We start from the raw sequence: 21,880 nt of genomic DNA, 5'->3' as shown, positions 1-21,880 counted from the left end.
TGAAACTGAAACGTCCCTCCAAACCCATTATTTACATGATGAAACTGAAACGTCCCCTATACACCCATTATTTACATCTTGAAACTGAAACGTCCCCTTTAAACCCATTATTTACATCTTGAAACTGAAACGTCCCCTTTAAACCCATTATTTACCTGCAGTTACATGATGAATGATTTCCACCTAAACACACACAACATAGGAATGCATTAAAACCACTATCAAACGCAGCCGGTAGCTGAAAAGCACAGCAGGCTAGCAGGAACATCTAAACCCTTTGGTCAAAAGGATTGTGGGGAAGTATAGGCTTGAAGCAAAATCTTTGTATATCTGGGCACCAGGAAAAGAAGCCCTGGGGAACAGCAATAATCTCTCATTCCTTGATCTGATTGTGATGTGTTAGCTCAGCAAAATATCTGTTTAGGATGTGTAGATCACCCTCATTTTCTTCCCTGAAGTCAAACACACGATCACTGTCTTGGGTTCACTCTCTTTAATCAAATAATACAAAAAACCGCGAACAAGACCTATGAATAGAAAACTAATATTTATAGCTAAAGTTAAAGTCGATAAAATTCTCTAATGTTTAAAAAGGAAATAGCTGTTATATCAGCATCATTCTGTGTGCTGTGTGCTGGGAGCATGGATCAGTGGCTCGGTGATATCAAAGGCCTCAATTAACTCCTAGAGAGAGAGAGAGAGAGAACAGAAGAAAACAACATCATCCAACTCCTTCAGAAGAAAACAGTTGATCATCTTGTGATATAACATCATCATCATCAACTCCTTCAGAAGAAAACAGTTGATTATCTTGTGATATCACATCATCGTCATCATCCAACTCCTTCAGAAGAAAACAGTTGATAATCTTGTGATATAACATCATCATCAACAACAACAAACAAACAACTCTAGCTAATTTTCCCACCAACTTCAGACACCCTCTAGCGGTTGGAGGATTAAATGACCTCGAGCTCAACATTTAAATAGGTTGGTAAATAAAGGTGCATTTTGCAACTCGAGATACCCTTCTAGCTAGCTGACCACCAATCACTGCAGTTTATGTCAGTTAAATTAGGTTTTCAGAGTTTCCAGAAAAGTAATATATATATATTATATATTATAATGTGTGTATTTTGTGGGACGCAATGTATATTGTAAAATTCGACTACGCGACAGACCCCACATCATTTAATATCCAACTTTTAACCTAAATTATTCCTACTCAATTTATATGTTAGTATTAAATCTACTTTCTCAAAACATAAGATTAATCTGTCAAACAAAAATAATGAAACATTATTTGGTTACAACACTGAAGAATATTTCGGTGAAGAACCATTTTTTTAAGAGTCTACAGGATGGCGCATCGGGCATCAGGCATCGTGCATCGGGCATTGGAATGAAAAGTTGTCAGCCAAGCCCTTTTTCCTTTACCAGGAGGATCGTCAACTATCTAGTAAACACTTCAGATACGAGGTTGGTGTCTCTTTTTCTGAACAAAAAAAGTAAGGTGGCCAATAACTGGGGCCCGTATGCCAATAATAAGGGGGCTAAACCGTTTATTCAAAAAGCTGATCGTTGTTAGAAAGTCCACTGAAATGTCAAACATGCTAATTGTTTTTAACGACACCAATAATCCCAAAACATTGACGTCGTTGATCACAAGATTACACTGTTGAAGGTAATATATTTATTCACCGCTGTTGAATACGCGGATAATACGCTGATAATACGCTGATAATGCGCTGATAATACGCTGATAATACGCTGATAATGCGCTGATAATACGCTGATAATACGCTGATAATACGCTGATAATACGCTGATAATACGCTGATAATACGCTGATAATGCGCTGATAATACGCTGATAATACGCTGATAATGCGCTGATAATACGCTGATAATACGCTGATAATGCGCTGATAATGCGCTGATAATACGCTGATAATACGCTGATAATACGCTGATAATACGCTGATAATACGCTGATAATACGCTGATAATACGCTGATAATGCGCTGATAATACGCTGATAATACGCTGATAATGCGCTGATAATGCGCTGATAATACGCTGATAATGCGCTGATAATGCGCTGATAATACGCGGATAATACGCTGATAATGCGCTGATAATGCGCTGATAATACGCTGATAATGCGCTGATAATGCGCTGATAATACGCGGATAATACGCTGATAATGCGCTGATAATGCGCTGATAATACGCTGATAATACGCTGATAATGCGCTGATAATGCGCTGATAATACGCTGATAATACGCTGATAATACGGGGTGCTACGCTACTGTTATAGACTCAATTATATACGGAGAAAGAATTACAAGAAACTATGCTAAAAATAAATGTGTGTGTGTCCCTGTCCCAGTGTGTGTGTGTGTGTCTGTCCCAGTGTGTGTGTGTGTGTGTCCCTGTCCCAGTGTGTGTGTGTGTGTGTCCCTGTCCCAGTGTGTGTGTGTGTGTGTGTGTGTGTCCCAGTGTGTGTGTGTGTGTGTGTGTGTGTCCCAGTGTGTGTGTGTGTGTGTCCCTGTCCCAGTGTGTGTGTGTGTGTGTCCCTGTCCCAGTGTGTGTGTGTGTGTGTGTCCCTGTCCCAGTGTGTGTGTGTGTGTCCCTGTCCCAGTGTGTGTGTGTGTGTGTGTCCCTGTCCCAGTGTGTGTGTGTGTGTGTCCCTGTCCCAGTGTGTGTGTGTGTGTGTGTCCCTGTCCCAGTGTGTGTGTGTGTGTGTCCCTGTCCCAGTGTGTGTGTGTGTGTGTGTCCCTGTCCCAGTGTGTGTGTGTGTGTCCCTGTCCCAGTGTGTGTGTGTGTGTCCCTGTCCCAGTGTGTGTGTGTGTGTCCCTGTCCCAGTGTGTGTGTGTATGTGTCCCTGTCCCAGTGTGTGTGTGTATGTGTCCCTGTCCCAGTGTGTGTGTGTATGTGTCCCTGTCCCAGTGTGTGTGTGTATGTGTCCCTGTCCCAGTGTGTGTGTGTATGTGTCCCTGTCCCAGTGTGTGTGTGTATGTGTCCCTGTCCCAGTGTGTGTGTGTATATGTGTCCCTGTCCCAGTGTGTGTGTGTTACCTTCCAGCTCTTGGGGCTGATAGAGATGACACACTGCTGCCTGTTCGACGCTCCTCCAGCCTCCACTTCCCCTTCCTCCACAGGGGCTGTCAGAGATAAAGACACGTTAATGATGGCTTACGAACAGTCAACACTATCGTGCAAAAAAAAAACGATTACCCCCAAAACAGCTTAACAAGAAAAGTCATTTTGTCACAATGGGAGGTTCTCTCTTACCGATACAAGGAAGTTTGTGATTATCCAGGTACATTTTCGCCAAACCGTCCTGAGAAACACAAACAACGTCGTCACCAACCATCCACATGACATATCAATAGGAGAAGTGTTGGAGACAGCAGTGCCTTGAAGTGGCTTCCTGCTATCTAATAATAACAACATCTAGCTGACACTTCCTATCCAGGGACTAGTCCAAACACACTTCCTCCTATCCAGGGACTAGCCCAAACACACTATCCAGGGACTAGCCCAAACACACTATCCAGGGACTAGCCCAAACACACTATCCAGGGACTAGCCCAAACACACTATCCAGGGACTAGCCCAAACACACTATCCAGGGACTAGCCCAAACACACTATCCAGGGACTAGCCCAAACACACTATCCAGGGACTAGCCCAAACACACTATCCAGGGACTAGCCCAAACACACTATCCAGGGACTAGCCCAAACACACTATCCAGGGACTAGCCCAAACACACTATCCAGGGACTAGCCCAAACACACTATCCAGGGACTAGCCCAAACACACTATCCAGGGACTAGCCCAAACACACTTCCTCCTATCCAGGGACTAGCCCAAACACACTTCCTCCTATCCAGGGACTAGCCCAAACACACTTCCTCCTATCCAGGGACTAGCCCAAACACACTTCCTCCTATCCAGGGACTAGCCCAAACACACTTCCTCCTATCCAGGGACTAGCCCAAACACACTTCCTCCTATCCAGGGACTAGCCCAAACACACTTCCTCCTATCCAGGGACTAGCCCAAACAAACTTCCTCTTATCCAGGGACTAGTCCAAACACACTTCCTCCTATCCAGGGACTAGTCCAAACACACTTCCTCCTATCCAGGGACAAGTCCAAACACACTTCCTCCTATCCAGGGACTAGTCCAAACACACTTCCTATCCAGGGACTAGCCCAAACACAGTGAGGATCTACATTTCAGTATGATAATGTGATCCCCCACCAGAATAACCCCCTCTTCACCCTGACCAGAATAACCCCCTCTTCACCCTGACCAGAATAACCCCCTCTTCACCCTGACCAGAATAACCCCCTCTTCACCCTGACCAGAATAACCCCCCTCTTCACCCTGACCAGAATAACCCCCCTCTTCACCCTGACCAGAATAACCCCCCTCTTCACCCTGACCAGAATAACCCCCCTCTTCACCCTGACCAGGATAACCCCCCTCTTCACCCTGACCAGGATAACCCCCCTCTTCACCCTGACCAGGATAACCCCCTCTTCACCCTGACCAGAATAAACCACTCCTCACCCTGACCTAAATGTAATGCCTCCAGGATAAACCACTCCTCACCCTGACCAGAATAAACCACTCCTCACCCTTACCTGAATGTAATGCCTCCAGGATAAACCACTCCTCATCCTGACCAGAATAAACCACTCCTCACCCTTACCTGAATGTAATGCCTCCAGGATAAACCACTCCTCATCCTGACCAGAATAAACCACTCCTCACCCTGACCTGAATGTAATGCCTCCAGGATAAACCACTCCTCATCCTGACCAGAATAAACCACTCCTCACCCTTACCTGAATGTAATGCCTCCAGAATAAACCACTCCTCACCCTGACCAGAATAACCCCCTCCTCACCCTGACCAGGATAAACCACTCCTCACCCTGACCAGAATAAACCACTCCTCACCCTGACCAGAATAAACCACTCCTCATCCTGACCAGAATAAACCACTCCTCACCCTTACCTGAATGTAATGCCTCCAGGATAAGCCACTCCTCATCCTTACCTGAATGTAATGCCTCCAGGATAAACCACTCATCCTGACCAGAATAAACCACTCCTCACCCTGACCTGAATAAACCACTCCTCACCCTGACCAGAATAAACCACTCCTCACCCTGACCAGAATAAACCCCTCCTCACCCTGACCTGAATGTAATGCCTCCAGGATAAACCACTCCTCACCCTGACCAGAATAAACCACTCCTCACCCTGACCAGAATAAACCACTCCTCACCCTGACCAGAATAAACCCCTCCTCACCCTGACCTGAATAAACCCCTCATCCTGACCTGAAAGTAATGCCTCCAGGATAAACCACTCCTCATCCTGACCAGAATAAACCACTCCTCACCCTTACCTGAATGTAATGCCTCCAGAATAAACCACTCCTCACCCTGACCAGAATAACCCCCTCCTCACCCTGACCAGGATAAACCACTCCTCACCCTGACCAGAATAAACCACTCCTCACCCTGACCAGAATAAACCACTCCTCACCCTGACCAGAATAAACCACTCCTCACCCTGACCAGAATAAACCACTCCTCACCCTTACCTGAATGTAATGCCTCCAGGATAAACCACTCCTCATCCTTACCTGAATGTAATGCCTCCAGGATAAACCACTCCTCATCCTTACCTGAATGTAATGCCTCCAGGATAAACCACTCCTCATCCTTACCTGAATGTAATGCCTCCAGGATAAACCACTCCTCATCCTTACCTGAATGTAATGCCTCCAGGATAAACCACTCCTCATCCTTACCTGAATGTAATGCCTCCAGGATAAACCCCTCCTCACCCTGACCAGGATAAACCACTCCTCACCCTGACCAGAATAAACCACTCCTCACCCTGACCTGAATGTAATGCCTCCAGGATAAACCACTCCTCATCCTGACCAGGATAAACCACTCCTCATCCTGACCAGAATAAACCACTCCTCACCCTGACCTGAATGTAATGCCTCCAGGATAAACCACTCACCCTGACCAGGAAGGAGGTGTGGAAGATGTTCTCCACAGAGCGGGAGAAGGAGGTGGGGTCTATGACAAACTCATAGTAGGAGATGGGAGATGTGGCTGGAGATACACGGGGAGAAAGGTACATCACAAATAGCTCTTTAACCAACTAATATCAAATCATTTCTAACCTAATTCTAAAAATGTCAACAACAGAGTTTTTATAAAACATTTTGTTACACCTTACAGGACGATAATTCACTACTCTAGAATGTAGTGAAATACGAGTCATTTTAAGAAGGTGCTAGTAAATTAATGCCTAAACCTTGTTCGCTTTAGCCTATACCATTATGAATGACATACAATTAAATCATTAGATTGTTCTCGACAATAGTATACCCTTAACTTGCTTGTACTTTACAGTGCTGATGAAATAAGAACGTAGGGCTGATCCCATTTAGACCGGCTGATCGATTGTTCGGTCGGATAGGGCTGTTGGTCGACCGAGATTAATTTAGTCGGAGCAGTGGCAAATATATTTAAAAATGTATGGCACACGAGACACCCATCTGATTCACGCCCGTCTCAGCGGACCGACCCAAGTTACTTCTACATAGTAAACAAATGGCAATAGAAGTTACTTTTTTTTTTTTTTAGGTCTGTATCATTTAGATAAGAGTTTTGATTAACCACATAAATACACATTTTGAGATACGAAGACTATTATAAATTAAATGAAACTGTTCCACGAAAATGTGCATGTAAAAAAATCCTAACTGGCGGGGTAGATCAGTCGAAAATGCTACGATAAACTTAGCACTCCAAGGTCGCCGACCTCTGACCTTCATGGCAGAATCTGGGTAAAAACCAGAACCAGCGGGAGGAGGGAACAGGTTCTCTTCTGGTTTCGGCTACAGTATAGGCTACATTTAGTTTCGCATTTCTTGGATTTAATTTAGAAACAGCTCATGTTACCACACACGAACCTGCAGCCACACTAGCTAGCTTGTTCGTTCCGCCCACGGAGCGGCGAGTCCTACCCGAGCGGCGAGTCCTACCCGAGCGGCGAGTCCTACCCGAGCGGCGAGTCCTACCCGAGCAGTGACAGAGACGAGGATCCGTTTTGGATGGAAGCGGTTGTCAATAAAGTTGTGAATTGGGAGCTTTAACAGTGGGCGGGGCCATCTTGTTCTATACCAGGGACCACTTTTGACCATGGCCATAATGAAATGATATTCCCTCTAATCATTCTAAATTCTCAGGGTAAATCGGCTGTAACTTTAAAACCATACATGCTAGAGACATACAGTTTGGACTTTTGTGTTTCTGATTGTAATTCTCTATTTAACGAACATATTTTCAGAAATGTTACCAGTCAACAAATCCTTGATTCCTCTCGAAGCCCATTGGAGCAGAGGATCTAAGGTCCCTCCCCCTAGTCGATCTTGTTTTTTTTTCTTCTTCAATTGTAAAGCGACTTTGGGTCCTTGAAAAGCGCTATATAAATATGTTATTAGAATAATAAGAGCCATGACTTACGGTCGTCAAAGAAGTAGCTCCGCAGGTATCCCAGAATCCTCTCTACCTCCTTCTCTGTAGCTTCCTGGTGAGACTCCTCCATCCTCTTCAACTGGAACAGACAATGACATAAAATATTGATTAATTTATTTAACATTTAATTAACCAGTTTAGTCTCCTTGACATAATTATTATTATTTTTTTTTTTCCAAAGCAGAAATATACAGTTAAAACCAGGGAAGATTCCCTCATCGTCAACAGATGGACAGACATACTAAACACATTCATCCTGGCTCATCAAACTGATCTCCTTTTTTTCAAAGCCCTATTATATAGTAACTATGTAAAACACCAAAAAAAAGGCCATATCACAATACTGGACCATACACAGCCACGCCAGACCAAACCAGGGTGTACTGAGATGGCCTGGTGACTCCTCCAGGAGTCAGCACAACAGTGTTAAAGCCGAAGACCTGAGTGGGCATGATCCTCTTGGCTTCCTTCCCGGGGACTTTCCTCTGTCTCTCTACCCTCTGGCGAGGCGGAGGTAGCTCAGCCAGGAACGATCCCATCCTGGCAGAGAGACAGCACAAGAGAGTTGGAAAGAGAGTTTTTAAACATTTTCTCGTGTATATTTAAGTGAGTGGTCACTTTTGGCCCAAAGAGGTGGAGGATGATGTTTGCGTTTGCAGAATCACTGATCGACAAATCAAACGACTTGTTATGTGATCAATAGTGGCACTTCTGGGCCTCGCCATGTGGAAACTGATGCCCTCAAACACACTGATTCACACATAGTGCAAAGAGGGGGCAGTCCTGGAGCAGCACTGAGCTCTGCTACCTTCTGCTCTCTAAACACACACACACACACACACGAAAGAGGGGGCAGCACTGAGCTCTGCTACCTTCTGCTCTCTAAACACACACACACTTACATATAGTGGAAAGAGGGGGCAGTCCTGAAGCAGCGCTGAGCTCTGTTAGCTACCCTCTGCCAGGCGTCCTGGGGGAGGTATCCGCCGCTTGCTCCACCCTCCACATCTTCATCTTCCTCCTCCAGGCGATTCAGACCCATGAATGACAGCTGGTGGACCAACAGACACACAAAGGATAAAGGGTTAGCAATCTGACAACCAGTAACCTTCACCTTCGTCCCCTCCCCCATCCTCTACCTCTACCTCCCCCATCCTCTACCTCCCCCCCATCCTCCACCTCCCCCCCATCCTCCACCTCTACCTCCCCCCTCCTCCTCCTCCTCTACTTCCCCCATCCTCCTCCTCTACCTCCCCCATCCTCCTCTACCTCCCCCATCCTCCTCTACCTCCCCCATCCTCCTCCTCCTCTACCTCCACCATCCTCCTCCTCCTCCTCTACCTCCACCATCCTCCTCCTCCTCCTCTACCATCCTCCTCCTCCTCTACCTCCACCCATCCTCCTCCTCCACCATCCTCCCCTATCCTCATTACCAGGTGTTCAGCAAAGGCTGCGGGGTCAAAGGCTGATCCCTCTGCGTGTAGCTGGCTGGCCTTCTCCTTCCCCAGGTCTGTAGCCAGCACCAGGAGCTGGGCGTCTAAAGCCGCTTCACGGGCCTGACGGACTGGGAGAGAGGAGACAAAACAGAACAGTGAGGAAGAAGAAGAAGACAGGGAGGAAGAAGAAGAAGACAGGGAGGAAGAAGAAGAAGACAGGGAGGAAGAAGAAGAAGACAGGGAGGGAGGAAGAAGAAGAAGACAGAGGGAGGAAGAAGAAGAAGACAGAGAGAAAGAAGAAGGAGACAGAGAGAAAGAAGGAGCCAGAGAGAAAGAAGGAGCCAGAGAGAAAGGAGACAGAGAGAAAGAAGGAGACAGAGAGAAAGAAGAAGAAGGAGACAGAGAGAAAGAAGAAGAAGGAGACAGAGAGAAAGAAGAAGAAGGAGACAGAGAGAAAGGAGACAGAGAGAAAGAAGGAGACAGAGAGAAAGAAGAAGAAGGAGACAGAGAGAAAGAAGAAGAAGGAGACAGAGAGAAAGAAGAAGAAGGAGACAGAGAGAAAGAAGAAGAAGGAGACAGAGAGAAAGAAGAAGGAGACAGAGAGAAAGAAGAAGGAGACAGAGAGAAAGGAGACAGAGAGAAAGAAGGAGACAGAGAGAAAGAAGAAGACAGAGAGAAAGAAGAAGACAGAGAGAAAGAAGAAGAAGGAGACAGAGAGAAAGAAGAAGGAGACAGAGAGAAAGAAGAAGAAGGAGACAGAGAGAAAGAAGAAGAAGGAGACAGAGAGAAAGAAGAAGAAGGAGACAGAGAGAAAGAAGAAGAAGGAGACAGAGAGAAAGAAGAAGAAGGAGACAGAGAGAAAGGAGACAGAGAGAAAGAAGGAGACAGAGAGAAAGAAGAAGAAGGAGACAGAGAGAAAGAAGAAGAAGGAGACAGAGAGAAAGAAGAAGAAGGAGACAGAGAGAAAGAAGAAGGAGACAGAGAGAAAGAAGAAGAAGGAGACAGGGAGGAAGAAGAAGAAGACGACAGGGAGGAAGAAGAAGAAGACGACAGGGAGGAAGAAGAAAAAGACAGGGAGGAAGAAGAAAAAGAAGACAGGGAAGAAGAAGAAGAAGAAGACAGGGAGGAAGAATAAGAAGACAGAGAGAAAGAAGAAGAAGAAGAAGACAGGGAGGAAGAAGAAGAAGACAGGGCGGAAGAATAAGAAGACAGAGAGAAAGAAGAAGACAGGGAGGAAGAATAAGAAGAAGACAGGGAGGAAGAAGAAGAAGACAGGGAGGAAGAAGAAGAAGAAGACGACAGGGAGGAAGAAGAAGAAGAAGAAGAAGACAGGGCGGAAGAATAAGAAGACAGAGAGAAAGAAGAAGAAGAAGACAGGGAGGAAGAATAAGAAGAATGAGAGAAAGAAGAAGACAGAGAGAAAGAAGAAGACAGGGAGGAAGAAGGAGACAGGGAGGAAGAAGACAGAAAGGAAGAAGACAGAGAGGAAGAAGACAGAGAGGAAGAAGAAGACAGAGAGGAAGAAGAAGACAGAGAGGAAGAAGAAGAAGACGGAGAGAAAGAAGAAAAAGACAGGGAGGCTATTCGATTAAGATAGTATAACATCCTTCCTCTGAATAACCACTGATTTAGACATTACTAGATAGGTTAAAGCAGGGGTTAGCTCTCACCAATCTGACTATGTTAGATCAGTGGTTACTTCGAGGAAGGAAGGAAGAATGATGACAGATCCTATCATACCTTCTGCAAACAGTTTGTTGGCCTCCTCCAACACATCTGTCAGTTTGTTGTTGGTGGGACTCAACATGTCCTCTCTGTTCTCTGGGAAGAAGAGAGAAGAAATAGATTGGATAAAAAGAAGGTACAACAGGTAGAAATTACTCCCCCATTTCCTGGTTGATAAACTGATATCACATTCGCCTAATAAAAATTATATAATATGGCAAAACAAGTCATCTAAACCGCGGTGAAATAGAACCAAAATACAGCTAGTGTGTTCAGCTGTTTGAAGATGCTGTATTAGACTTGCTTTCAATGAGAATAACAGATCTAGAAATCACATTTCTATGTGAATTCGGTCAGGTTGCCCACAAAATTACCTACTGGACCTTTTAATTTGCCAGGTGTCCAGGCACCTGGGAGTTTTAACACAAACCTGTCACAGGCCGGCATCTGCCTCCAGATTCTCCACACCTTCTGCCGAAGTGGACCCTTACACACGCCCCATCACGGATTTCAAAAATATATGGTAATTCCCTCCAGCCAATGCTTATACCAATCCAATACTTTTAAATCAATGACAGGGAGAATACCGTTTTTGAAAAGTGAGGAGAATTGGGAACTAATGGCCAATGGATACCATTTCCAGACAGTCCCCACTACCTTTGTAGTCATTTAGCAGAGCCTCGTATCCACTACTCACGTTGAACAGAGTTGATGAGGTCCCTGTACTTGCTCCTGATCTCTCTCCTCCGCGCCGGATCATTGTCCTCATCCTGCATGTCTGCTGGGCTGCACCCGGCCTCATCATCATCACCGCCGCCGGCTACCGCGTCCCCCCGATCCGCAGCCGCTCCTCTGGCGCCGCCTCTCGCCCCAGACACACCGTTCTGACGGGGAGCACCGGTACCAGATTCATCCCCTCCTCGGCTGGCTCGCCTCATCGTGGATACGGGTGTTTTTGGTATGTTGTGCGGTCGGTTGATTGGTTGGTTGGTCGGTCGTCCGCCCTCCTCTATCCTTTTGGGTTCGCCCCTCTTTCAAGCTAAGGTGAGGGGACAAAGTGTTGATGAGATGGTTGGCTCAGTATTCGGCAAGGTTGAGGTCAATTTGAATTCAGGATGTAAACTGAGATTCTAAAATGGAATTAAATGTTTTCCTCAATGATTTTCAAAAAACGGACATTTGAAAGTGTTATTGGGAATTCAGTTAGCAAACTTGAATTGACTCAATTATAATATGATTGAGACCACCACGGTTATCCAGATGTTCCTGAAATAGCCAGTTAAACAACACTTAATAGCTTCAAATGTTTGCTATGCATGATTGTTTAAGTACAAAATACTGACCTTACATTTTTGCTGTTTTCCCGTTGTTGTTGTTGTTGTTGTTTTCTTTGCGTTTTGTTGCTACAAATTTGACCTAATTTGACTTTAACGTAGCTATCATCCGCAGTCAGATAAAAGAAGTTATGGCGATTTTAAATCACCCACTTGCTGGGAGGTTTTGACTAGATGGTATACAACTTGCTGGCTACATAATCATTTATATGTTCGATTTCCTAAAAATCAACTTTATACTATAACATATATATATACATACTCACAGGAGAGGCTTTGTTGTGAGCCCTCAAGAGTCAATCAGTGTATTTTTGCAGGCATGTCTGTGTTTAGCACGAATCGACTGCTTGAAGGCGGAAGTTTTGGTCGGAGGACTTGCGGAGCCGCATTCAATATCGAAACGTTTCCTAAACGTTGGTGAACAGCGCGAATGGAAGTTATATCCTAACACATAATATTGGGCCATAAGGAATGTTAATTAACCAGTGCTTGATTTGGGATTCCTTTTTTATTTTTATAAAACTGCAATATTTTCTCTGGGCCGTCAATTGACCGCTTGGTTGAAGAGGGGGGGGACTCGCTTAGGTTCCCCAAAAGGGTAGAGCCGACCCTGATTTTCATTACTATAAAAGCCCTAATTTGACAATTTGGAAAAGCGTATTTAGGCGCATTCTCAAACTGGAACAGTCTAGTGGCACATATACATCGTAATTCACAGGCTACTGTCAAATAAAACGTGAACAACGCGGAATCAGGATATGAGTGCACCGCCTCCGTTTGTATTCAATGCCAGACCCCGCCTTAATTCCGCTTTATCACGTTTTTTTTTGGCGCCATGTGTGAATCCGGGTCGGTGATAGGCCACTTTGTTTTATAAAGGAGACTCAAAATTTGCAGATAAGGCGCACAGGACTGCTCTGGCCTAAATCAAGCACTGCTAAACCTGTGTAGGTTATCACTATACAAATATAAGGTAGTTCAGAACTGTAAATACTGATGTGAAATAGAACAGACCTCCCCATTAAAGTCAAATGATCCAAACGTCTCGGATATTTTGTAACCAAACACCTAAACGCCGTGTGCGTGAATGTACCTTTCCGTTTATGTCTATAAATGACCACCCGATGGCGACAAAAAAAATACCATTCATTTATTTTTTATTAAAAAAAAATATAAAACCACAAATGTAAACCATTTTCTTGTCTGTCCACTGTGAAAACGTGTATTGTAGAAATAACAAATGCCCTTGATTTCCTAATAGAAATGGGAGATGTCAAGAGGATGAATTTTTCTATCTGAGAGGTCACCCCATCCAGGGAAGGTCAAGCGATAGAGGGTGATGGAATAATCTATTGGGTTGAAATAATCTAATGGGAACAAATAATCTATTGGGTTGAAATAATCTATTGGGAAGAAATAATCTATTGGGTTAAAATTATATAATGGGAAAAAATCATCTATTGGGTTAAAATTATATAATGGGAAAAAATAATCTATTAGGAAGAAATAATATTTTGGGAAGAAATAATCTATTTGGTTGAAATAATCTATTGGGAATAAATAATCTATTGGGAAGAAATAATATATTGGGTTGAAATAATCTATTGGGAAGAAATAATCCCTTTTTTCCAGAGAAATCTTTTGGGTTTTGCAGCCATGGTCACAACAAAATAGCGTCGCTGAGTTTCCACCGGTAGGCCATGTTTTGAAAGGTCTCGCTCTCCTTCTTCTTCGTATTTGACAGCTATCAAAATACTGAACGCATTTCATGAGAAATATCGACTTTTACTTGCTATTTTGTTGTTGTTGTTGTTGTGGTACCTGTTGGTTTGCCTGTCTGCGATGCGATGGTGTCCAGAGTAAAGGCTAATGCTAGTTAAGTAGCTATAAGCACGCTAGCTAGATAGCTAGTTAAGTAGCTATAAGCACACCAGTTAGCTAGTTAAGTAGCTATAAGCACTCTAGTTGGCTATTTAAGTAGCTATAAGCACGCCAGTTAGCTAGTTAAGTAGCTATAAGCACGTAGCTAGCTAGCTAGTTAAGTAGCTATAAGCACTCTAGCTAGCTAGCTAGTTAAGTAGCTATAAGCACGCTAGCTAGCTAGTTAAGTAGCTATAAGCACTCTAGCTAGCTAGTTAGTTAGCTAGCTAAGTAGCTATAAGCACTCTAGCTAGGTAGCTAGTTAAGTAGCTATAATCACTCTAGTTAGTTACTTAGTTAAGTACCCATAAGCACTCTAGCTAGCTAGTTAGTTAAGTAGTTATAAGCACTCTAGCTAGCTAGTTAGTTAGCTAGTTAAGTAGCTATAAGCACTCTAGCTAGCTAGATAGTTAAGTAGCTATAAGCACTCTAGCTAGCTAGTTAGCTAGTTAAGTAGCTATAAGCACTCTAGCTAGCTAGATAGTTAAGTAGCTATAAGCACTCTAGCTAGCTAGTTAGTTAAGTAGCTATAAGCACTCTAACTAGCTAGTTAGTTAGCTAGTTAAGTAGCTATAAGCACTCTAGCTAGCTAGTTAAGTAGCTATAAGCACTCTAACTAGCTAGTTAGTTAGCTAGTTAAGTAGCTATAAGCACTCTAGCTAGCTAGTTAAGTAGCTATAAGCACTCTAGCTAGCTAGTTAAGTAGCTATAAGCACTCTAGCTAACTAGTTAAGTAGCTATAAGCACTCTAGTTGGCTATTTAAGTAGCTATAAGCACTCTAGCTAGCTAGTTAAGTAGCTATAAGCACTCTAGTTGGCTATTTAAGTAGCTATAAGCACTCTAGTTGGCTATTTAAGTAGCTATAAGCACTCTAGCTAGCTAGTATAGTAGCTATAAGCACTCTAGTTGGCTATTTAAGTAGCTATAAGCACTAGTTAGCTATTTAAGTAGCTATAAGCACTCTAGCTAGCTATTTAAGTAGCTATAAGCACTCTAGTTAGCTATTTAAGTAGCTATAAGCATGCTAGCTAGTTAGATAAGTAGCTATGAGCACGCTAGCTAGCTGCCATGGGAGAAAGCAGTCCGCCGTCTCCGACGCTGCACTTGGATCTCGACAACTTTGATACGACGGACGCCGAGGACAGCACGTATGTTTTAACCAGTCCGCGGTCGTTGGAATCATGTGCAAGACTCGGCGTCAAACCAGTTCAACTTTTAATAAAATCTCTAAGCGATTTCGTTGATGACAACGTAAACCCAGATATCCCGTTTAAGGCACTGACAGTTCTGTACGAGGCGTACGAAAGGGAAGGCAGGGGGATTTTGCAGCTGTGTCGTGAAGAGAGAGAGAAGATTGTTTTAGAAACGAAAGAAAGACGACCGTCTCTTAAACTGTCTGCCCTCGAAACTGTCGTCGAGGTAGAAAGTCGGAACTCTCTCGAAGATCCCAAATCAAGAGAGGACTCCTGTGATGGTTTGAGAACGCAAACTAATCAATCTGTGGACCACAGCCCCAGAAGGAAATCTGTGAGCAATGGCAGGTCCTCTTATTCTGCTGCTATCACCAGAGAACAAAACAGAAACAGCTTGAGACCAACTGACAAGAACATGATGGTGTCCAGCCTAAGTCTTGGTGACCTCCGACACTCCCCAGCCACAGAAAGACAGTTGGAGAGGCTCACTCGAGATGTCAGGAAGAAGATGAATGTCACAGTCCCAGAGAAAGACTGTAAGATAGCAGCTCTGATGCTGGTGAAGCACCAAGAGAAGCAGACCAGGCTGATGCTGAGCCAGCAGGAGGAGCAGGAGAGAGAGGAGGCCCGGAGGCAGGAGGAGGTGCGACGGGTCCAGGCGGAGCGCAGGAGGAAGAAAGAGCTGGAGAAGAGCATACAGCGGTGGCAGGATGGGCTGGAGGCGCGGAGGAGGCAGAAGGAGCGCCGGGAGAAGGAGTTGGCCGGTCAGCGCGAGCAGGAGGTGCTACTGCAGGAGGATCGCTGGAGGAGGCTCACAGAGGAGCAGGAGGTGCGGAAAAGAGACAAGAAAGAGATGGCGAGGAGAGAAGCGGAGGAGCGCAAATGCCTCCAGGAGCAGCTGCTCAAAGACATGGCGCGTCTGGAGCAGGCAGGGAGAGAGAAGGAGGTGCAGCTGTCGCAGGAGAAGGAGCAGAGGGCCAGGAGGAGCAGGGTGATCCGAGAGAGGAGGGAGAGGAAGAGGCTCCAACAAGAGAACCAGAGGGAACATCTCAGATGCCTCCTCCTGAAGAGGGAGGTGCAGCAGCAGATGGAGGAGGAGGAGGCGCTGATGAGGAGTGCCGTGGAGGAGAAACTGCAGCGCTCCTGGGAGAAGAGGGCCCAGGCAGTGGCGTTGCGGCTCAGGGAGCTGCATGAGAGATCGGCCAGGGAGGAGGAGCAGATCCAGAGGGCCCAGCTCCGAGCCTCCTGGCACAGCCAACAGCAGCTCAGAGAGAAAGAGGCAAGGACATCACACAGATATACGTAAACCCTACACACAACTGTACACTATAATACATGCCATAAACAATACTGGAAAGTGAGCACACACACATTTCCACAGTCCCTGGCATACTATAATAGCCAGAGTACTGTTCTCTTCAGCTAACATTCCACTCCTTGTCATTGACAAAAAGACTGGCCTTTCAGCAGTCTTCAATTATGAACACTGTATCATTAATGAGCTCAAGGAGATCAATTAATAACCTACACAGCCATCTTCCAATCACAATGTTTATGCAAATTAGACTGATAGGAAAACGTTCTAATTTCATTCATAAATGTGATTGTTAACATTCTAGCGTGATACATTTCATTGTAAACATAAAACAACTGGAACGGGGAGAACAGAGGATTCCTGTTTATTTAGGTGTTTACCTAACCAGCCAATGTGATCACGTAACACCAGAGAAGCTCTGGACCGTTCAAGACTTCCCAGAGCTTTGTGAACGCTGTAGCTTGTTTTATATACAGCAGGCAAGGTGCTTCTTTCTATAGGAGTTGCTCCAAATAAGTGACATGGGGCCCCCCTGAGTGGCGCAGCGGTCTAAGGCACTGCAGTGCTTGAGGCGTGACCACATGGGACAAGACTACCAACTCTCTAGAGACAGCAGGAGCGGTAGAGATACTCTTAATGATCGGCTATGAAAAGCCAACTGACATTTACTCCTGAGGTGCTGACTTGCTGCACCCTCGACAACTACTGTGATTATTATTATTTGACCATGCTGGTCATTTATGAACATTTGAACATCTTGGTCATGTTCTGTTATAATCTCCACCCGGCACAGCCAGCAGAGGACTGGCCACCCCACATAGCCTGGTTCCTCTCTAGGTTTCTTCCTAGGTTCTGGCCTTTCTAGGGAGTTTTTCCTAGCCACCGTGCTTCTACACCTGCATTTCTTGCTGTTTGGCGTTTTAGGCTGAGTTTCTGTACAGCACTTTGTGACATCAGCTGATGTATGAAGGGCTATATAAATTGATTGGATTTACTAGCCTGTCCAGCATCTCACCTTTACTAGCCTGTCCAGCAGCTCACCTTTATTAGCCTGTCCAGCATCTCACCTTTACTAGCCTGTCCAGCAGCTCACCTTTATTAGCCTGTCCAGCGTCTCACCTTTACTAGCCTGTCCAGCATCTCACCTTTACTAGCCTGTCCAGCAGCTCACCTTTATTAGCCTGTCCAGCATCTCACCTTTACTAGCCTGTCCAGCATCTCACCTTTATTAGCCTGTCCAGCATCTCACCTTTACTAGCCTGTCCAGCATCTCACCTTTACTAGCCTGTCCAGCATCTCACCTTTATTAGCCTGTCCAGCATCTCACCTTTACTAGCCTGTCCAGCATCTCACCTTTACTAGCCTGTCCAGCATCTCACCTTTACTAGCCTGTCCAACATCTCACCTTTACTAGCCTGTTCAGCATCTCACCTTTACTAGCCTGTCCAGCATCTCACCTTTACTAGCCTGTCCAGCATCTCACCTTTACTAGCCTGTCCAGCATCTCACCTTTACTAGCCTGTCCAGCATCTCACCTTTACTAGCCTGTCCAGCATCTCACCTTTACTAGCCTGTCCAGCATCTCACCTTTACTAGCCTGTCCAGCATCTCACCTTTATTAGCCTGTCCAGCATCTCACCTTTACTAGCCTGTCCAGCATCTCACCTTTATTAGCCTGTCCAGCATCTCACCTTTACTAGCCTGTTCAGCATCTCACCTTTACTAGCCTGTCCAGCATCTCACCTTTACTAGCCTGTCCAGCATCTCACCTTTACTAGCCTGTCCAGCATCTCACCTTTACTAGCCTGTCCAGCATCTCACCTTTACTAGCCTGTCCAGCATCTCACCTTTACTAGCCTGTCCAGCATCTCACCTTTACTAGCCTGTCCAGCATCTCACCTTTACTAGCCTGTTCAGCATCTCACCTTTACTAGCCTGTCCAGCAGCTCACCTTTACTAGCCTGTCCAGCAGCTCACCTTTACTAGCCTGTCCAGCATCTCACCTTTATTAGCCTGTCCAGCATCTCACCTTTACTAGCCTGTCCAGCAGCTCACCTTTATTAGCCTGTCCAGCATCTCACCTTTACTAGCCTGTTCAGCATCTCACCTTTACTAGCCTGTCCAGCATCTCACCTTTACTAGCCTGTTCAGCATCTCACCTTTACTAGCCTGTCCAGCATCTCACCTTTACTAGCCTGTCCAGCATCTCACCTTTACTAGCCTGTCCAGCATCTCACCTTTACTAGCCTGTCCAGCATCTCACCTTTACTAGCCTTTCCAGCATCTCACCTTTACTAGCCTGTCCAGCATCTCACCTTTACTAGCCTGTCCAGCATCTCACCTTTACTAGCCTGTCCAGCATCTCACCTTTACTAGCCTGTCCAGCATCTCACCTTTATTAGCCTGTCCAGCAGCTCACCTTTACTAGCCTGTCCAGCATCTCACCTTTACTAGCCTGTCCAGCATCTCACCTCAGCAGGATGGGGCCTTTTTATTAGGACCTTTACTAGCCTGTCCAGGGTGGATCGCTAAAATAATAATTATGATCACATTTCCTCAGTTTAAATATTAGGCCTGGGAACCCCTTTACATTTTGCAGAGAGATGGGGAGGGGAGGGGGGATATACAGGGTCAGAATCCCAGTGATGCCGAGAAAATCTGACAGGAATGAGCCTGCAACTGGAGGGTTACTGGCATTAGAATCTCAGGTTGCCACTTGATGCCGTTGTGCTCGAGCAAGACACTTTAAACCCTAACCAACTCACATCGGACAATAACGTTCTATTGTATTCGTCCAGGTACTGGCCCAGCTGAGTCAGCGCCGTATGGAGCAGGCAAGCCAGAACGCTCACACCCAGAGGAGGAGCAGGGCACAGCGGGCACAGCAGGAAAACATGGAGAGACTCCTCTGCCACCAGCGCCTCCTAGACAGTGTACAGAGAGAGGAGGAGACTGAGAGGCAGCTGAGAGAATGCTGCCTCTCCCTGAAGGTGTGGTGTTAGGGGGGGTATTGGAGAAGGTGTGTGTGGTGTTGGAGAAGGTGTGTGTGGTGTTGGGGAGGTGTGTGTGGTGTTGGAGAAGGAGTGTGTGGTGTTGGGGAAGGAGTGTGTGGTGTTGGGGAAGGAGTGTGTGGTGTTGGGGAAGGAGTGTGTGGTGTTGGAGAAGGAGTGTGTGGTGTTGGGGAAGGAGTGTGTGGTGTTGGAGAAGGAGTGTGTGGTGTTGGGGAAGGAGTGTGTGGTGTTGGGGAAGGAGTGTGTGGTGTTGGGGAAGGAGTGTGTGGTGTTGGGGAAGGAGTGTGTGGTGTTGGAGAAGGTGTGTGTGGTGTTGGAGAAGGAGTGTGTGGTGTTGGAGAAAGAGTGTGTGGTGTTGGGGAAGGAATGTGTGGCGTTGGGGAAGGTGTGTGGTGTTGGGGAAGGAGTGTGTGGTGTTGGAGAAGGAGTGTGTGGTGTTGGGGAAGGAGTGTGTGGTGTTGGAGAAGGAGTGTGTGGTGTTGGGGAAGGAGTGTGTGGTGTTGGGGAAGGAGTGTGTGGTGTTGGGGAAGGAGTGTGTGGTGTTGGGGAAGGAGTGTGTGGTGTTGGAGAAGGTGTGTGTGGTGTTGGAGAAGGAGTGTGTGGTGTTGGAGAAAGAGTGTGTGGTGTTGGGGAAGGAATGTGTGGTGTTGGGGAAGGTGTGTGGTGTTGGGGAGGTGTGTGTGGTGTTGGAGAAGGTGTGTGCGGTGTTGGGGAGGGTGTGTGGTGTTGGGGAGGTGTGTGTGGTGTTGGAGAAGGTGTGTGTGGTGTTGGAGAAGGTGTGTGTGGTGTTGGAGAAGGTGTGTGTGGTGTTGGGGAAGGTGTGTGTGGTGTTGGGGAAGGTGTGTGTGGTGTTGGGGAAGGTGTGTGTGGTGTTGGGGAAGGTGTGTGTGGTGTTGGGGAAGGTGTGTGTGGTAGGGTGTGTGGTGTTGGGGAAGGGGTACTTTTATTTAATTTGGAGGGAACCGGGTTCCATTTGGAGGGAACCGGGTTCCATTTGGAGGGAACCGGGTTCCATTTGGAGGGAACCGGGTTCCATTTGGAGGGAACCGGGTTCCATTTGGAGGGAACCGGGTTCCATCTGGGACAGACGTTAAATTATTTTTACTGTAAAGTGTCTCGGCGATTTTAAAATGTGCATTAAATAAAAGTTTGATTTTGATTTGAAGGAGCGTCGGAGGGAGCGTCTGCAGAGGCAGAGAGAGGAGGTGCAGGAGGAGGCTCGTAGAGTGGCTCGCGCCTCCTTCCACATGAGGGAGAAGGTGAGGGAGGCGACGGACGGCAGGACTTTCCACCAGATGGCTCTGCAGGCTCAGCTAGCTGCCTCCCTGCTGGACCGTGGAAAAATATGAACATTCAGCACGACACACAAATACTAAAAGAGACGTATTACAAACCACTACACACAAATACTAAGAGACGTATTACAAACCACTACACACAAATACTAAGAGACGTATTACAAACCACTACACACAAATACTAAGAGTAGTATTACAAACCACTACACACAAATACTAAGAGTAGTATTACAAACCACTACACACAAATACTAAGAGTAGTATTACAAACCACTACACACAAATACTAAGAGTAGTATTACAAACCACTACACACAAATACTAAGAGTAGTATTACAAACCACTACACACAAATACTAAGAGTAGTATTACAAACCATTACACACAAATACTAAGAGTAGTATTACAAACCACTACACACAAATACTAAGAGTAGTTTTACAAACCACTACACACAAATACTAAAAGAGTAGTATTACAAACCACTACACACAAATACTAAGAGTAGTTTTACAACCACTACACAAAAATACTAAGAGTAGTATTACAAACCACTACACACAAATACTAAGAGTAGTTTTACAAACCACTACACACAAATACTAAGAGTAGTATTACAAACCACTACACACAAATACTAAGAGTAGTATTACAAACCACTACACACAAATACTAAGAATCGTACAGTATTACAAACAACTACACACAAATACTAAGAGTAGTATTACAAACCACTACACACAAATACTAAGAGTAGTATTACAAACCACTACACACAAATACTAAGAGACGAGTACAAATTGATAGGGCCCGGTCCAGATATAAGCTACAACAAAGCTTGTAAATGGCCTGGGCTGCTTTGCTACATTCATGTTTGTTATGTTAATACCTGGGATTCTTGTCATTCTTCCATTGGCAAGTAAATATGAGGTGCTACTTCTGAAACAACAGATCTATTGAGGTATTCTTCAACGTGTTTGGATTGCTGTGTAAGGGAATGATTGGCTTAGACTAGTTTAGGTAACTTGCTGATATCAATTTGACTTGCAGACAATCCTG

The 21,880-nt window shown here is 45.4% G+C and overlaps 2 protein-coding genes across 7 annotated transcripts; one reads left to right on the top strand and one right to left on the bottom strand.

Moving 5' to 3' along the window:
* Positions 1-478: 478 nt before the first annotated feature.
* Positions 479-12,892, bottom strand: LOC110491251 (non-structural maintenance of chromosomes element 4 homolog A). 6 transcript variants are annotated; one of them, XM_036946013.2, is made up of 12 exons: positions 12,350-12,889; positions 12,098-12,185; positions 11,447-11,788; positions 10,765-10,845; positions 9,022-9,152; positions 8,491-8,639; positions 8,029-8,128; positions 7,577-7,667; positions 6,063-6,157; positions 3,297-3,345; positions 3,081-3,166; positions 479-684 (listed from the first exon to the last, which is right to left on the bottom strand). In XM_036946013.2, the coding sequence occupies exons 3-12, from the start codon at positions 11,685-11,687 to the stop codon at positions 616-618; spliced, it is 1,092 nt and encodes a 363-aa protein (XP_036801908.2). In that variant the 5' UTR covers positions 11,688-11,788; positions 12,098-12,185; positions 12,350-12,889; the 3' UTR covers positions 479-615. The 6 variants fall into 6 exon arrangements, with proteins under 6 accessions (XP_036801908.2, XP_036801906.2, XP_090057908.1 ...); XM_036946011.2 differs by having other exon boundaries at positions 12,093-12,185; positions 12,350-12,881; XM_090201782.1 differs by having other exon boundaries at positions 12,093-12,185; positions 12,346-12,466.
* Positions 12,893-13,388: 496 nt separating this feature from the next.
* Positions 13,389-21,601, top strand: LOC110491250 (uncharacterized). The gene is made up of 3 exons (XM_036946010.2): positions 13,389-16,476; positions 19,311-19,502; positions 20,690-21,601. Exons 1-3 carry the CDS (start codon positions 15,073-15,075, stop codon positions 20,870-20,872), a joined length of 1,779 nt encoding a protein of 592 aa, XP_036801905.2. The 5' UTR covers positions 13,389-15,072; the 3' UTR covers positions 20,873-21,601.
* The last annotated feature ends 279 nt before the right edge of the window (positions 21,602-21,880 follow it).

Source organism: Oncorhynchus mykiss, chromosome 16 (assembly GCF_057628025.1).
Source record: "Oncorhynchus mykiss isolate SJ-2025 chromosome 16, ASM5762802v1, whole genome shotgun sequence".
NCBI lineage: Eukaryota > Metazoa > Chordata > Actinopteri > Salmoniformes > Salmonidae > Oncorhynchus > Oncorhynchus mykiss.
The sequence above is the reverse complement of the archived record's forward strand: the minus strand, read 5'-3'. Positions and strand labels throughout refer to the sequence as shown.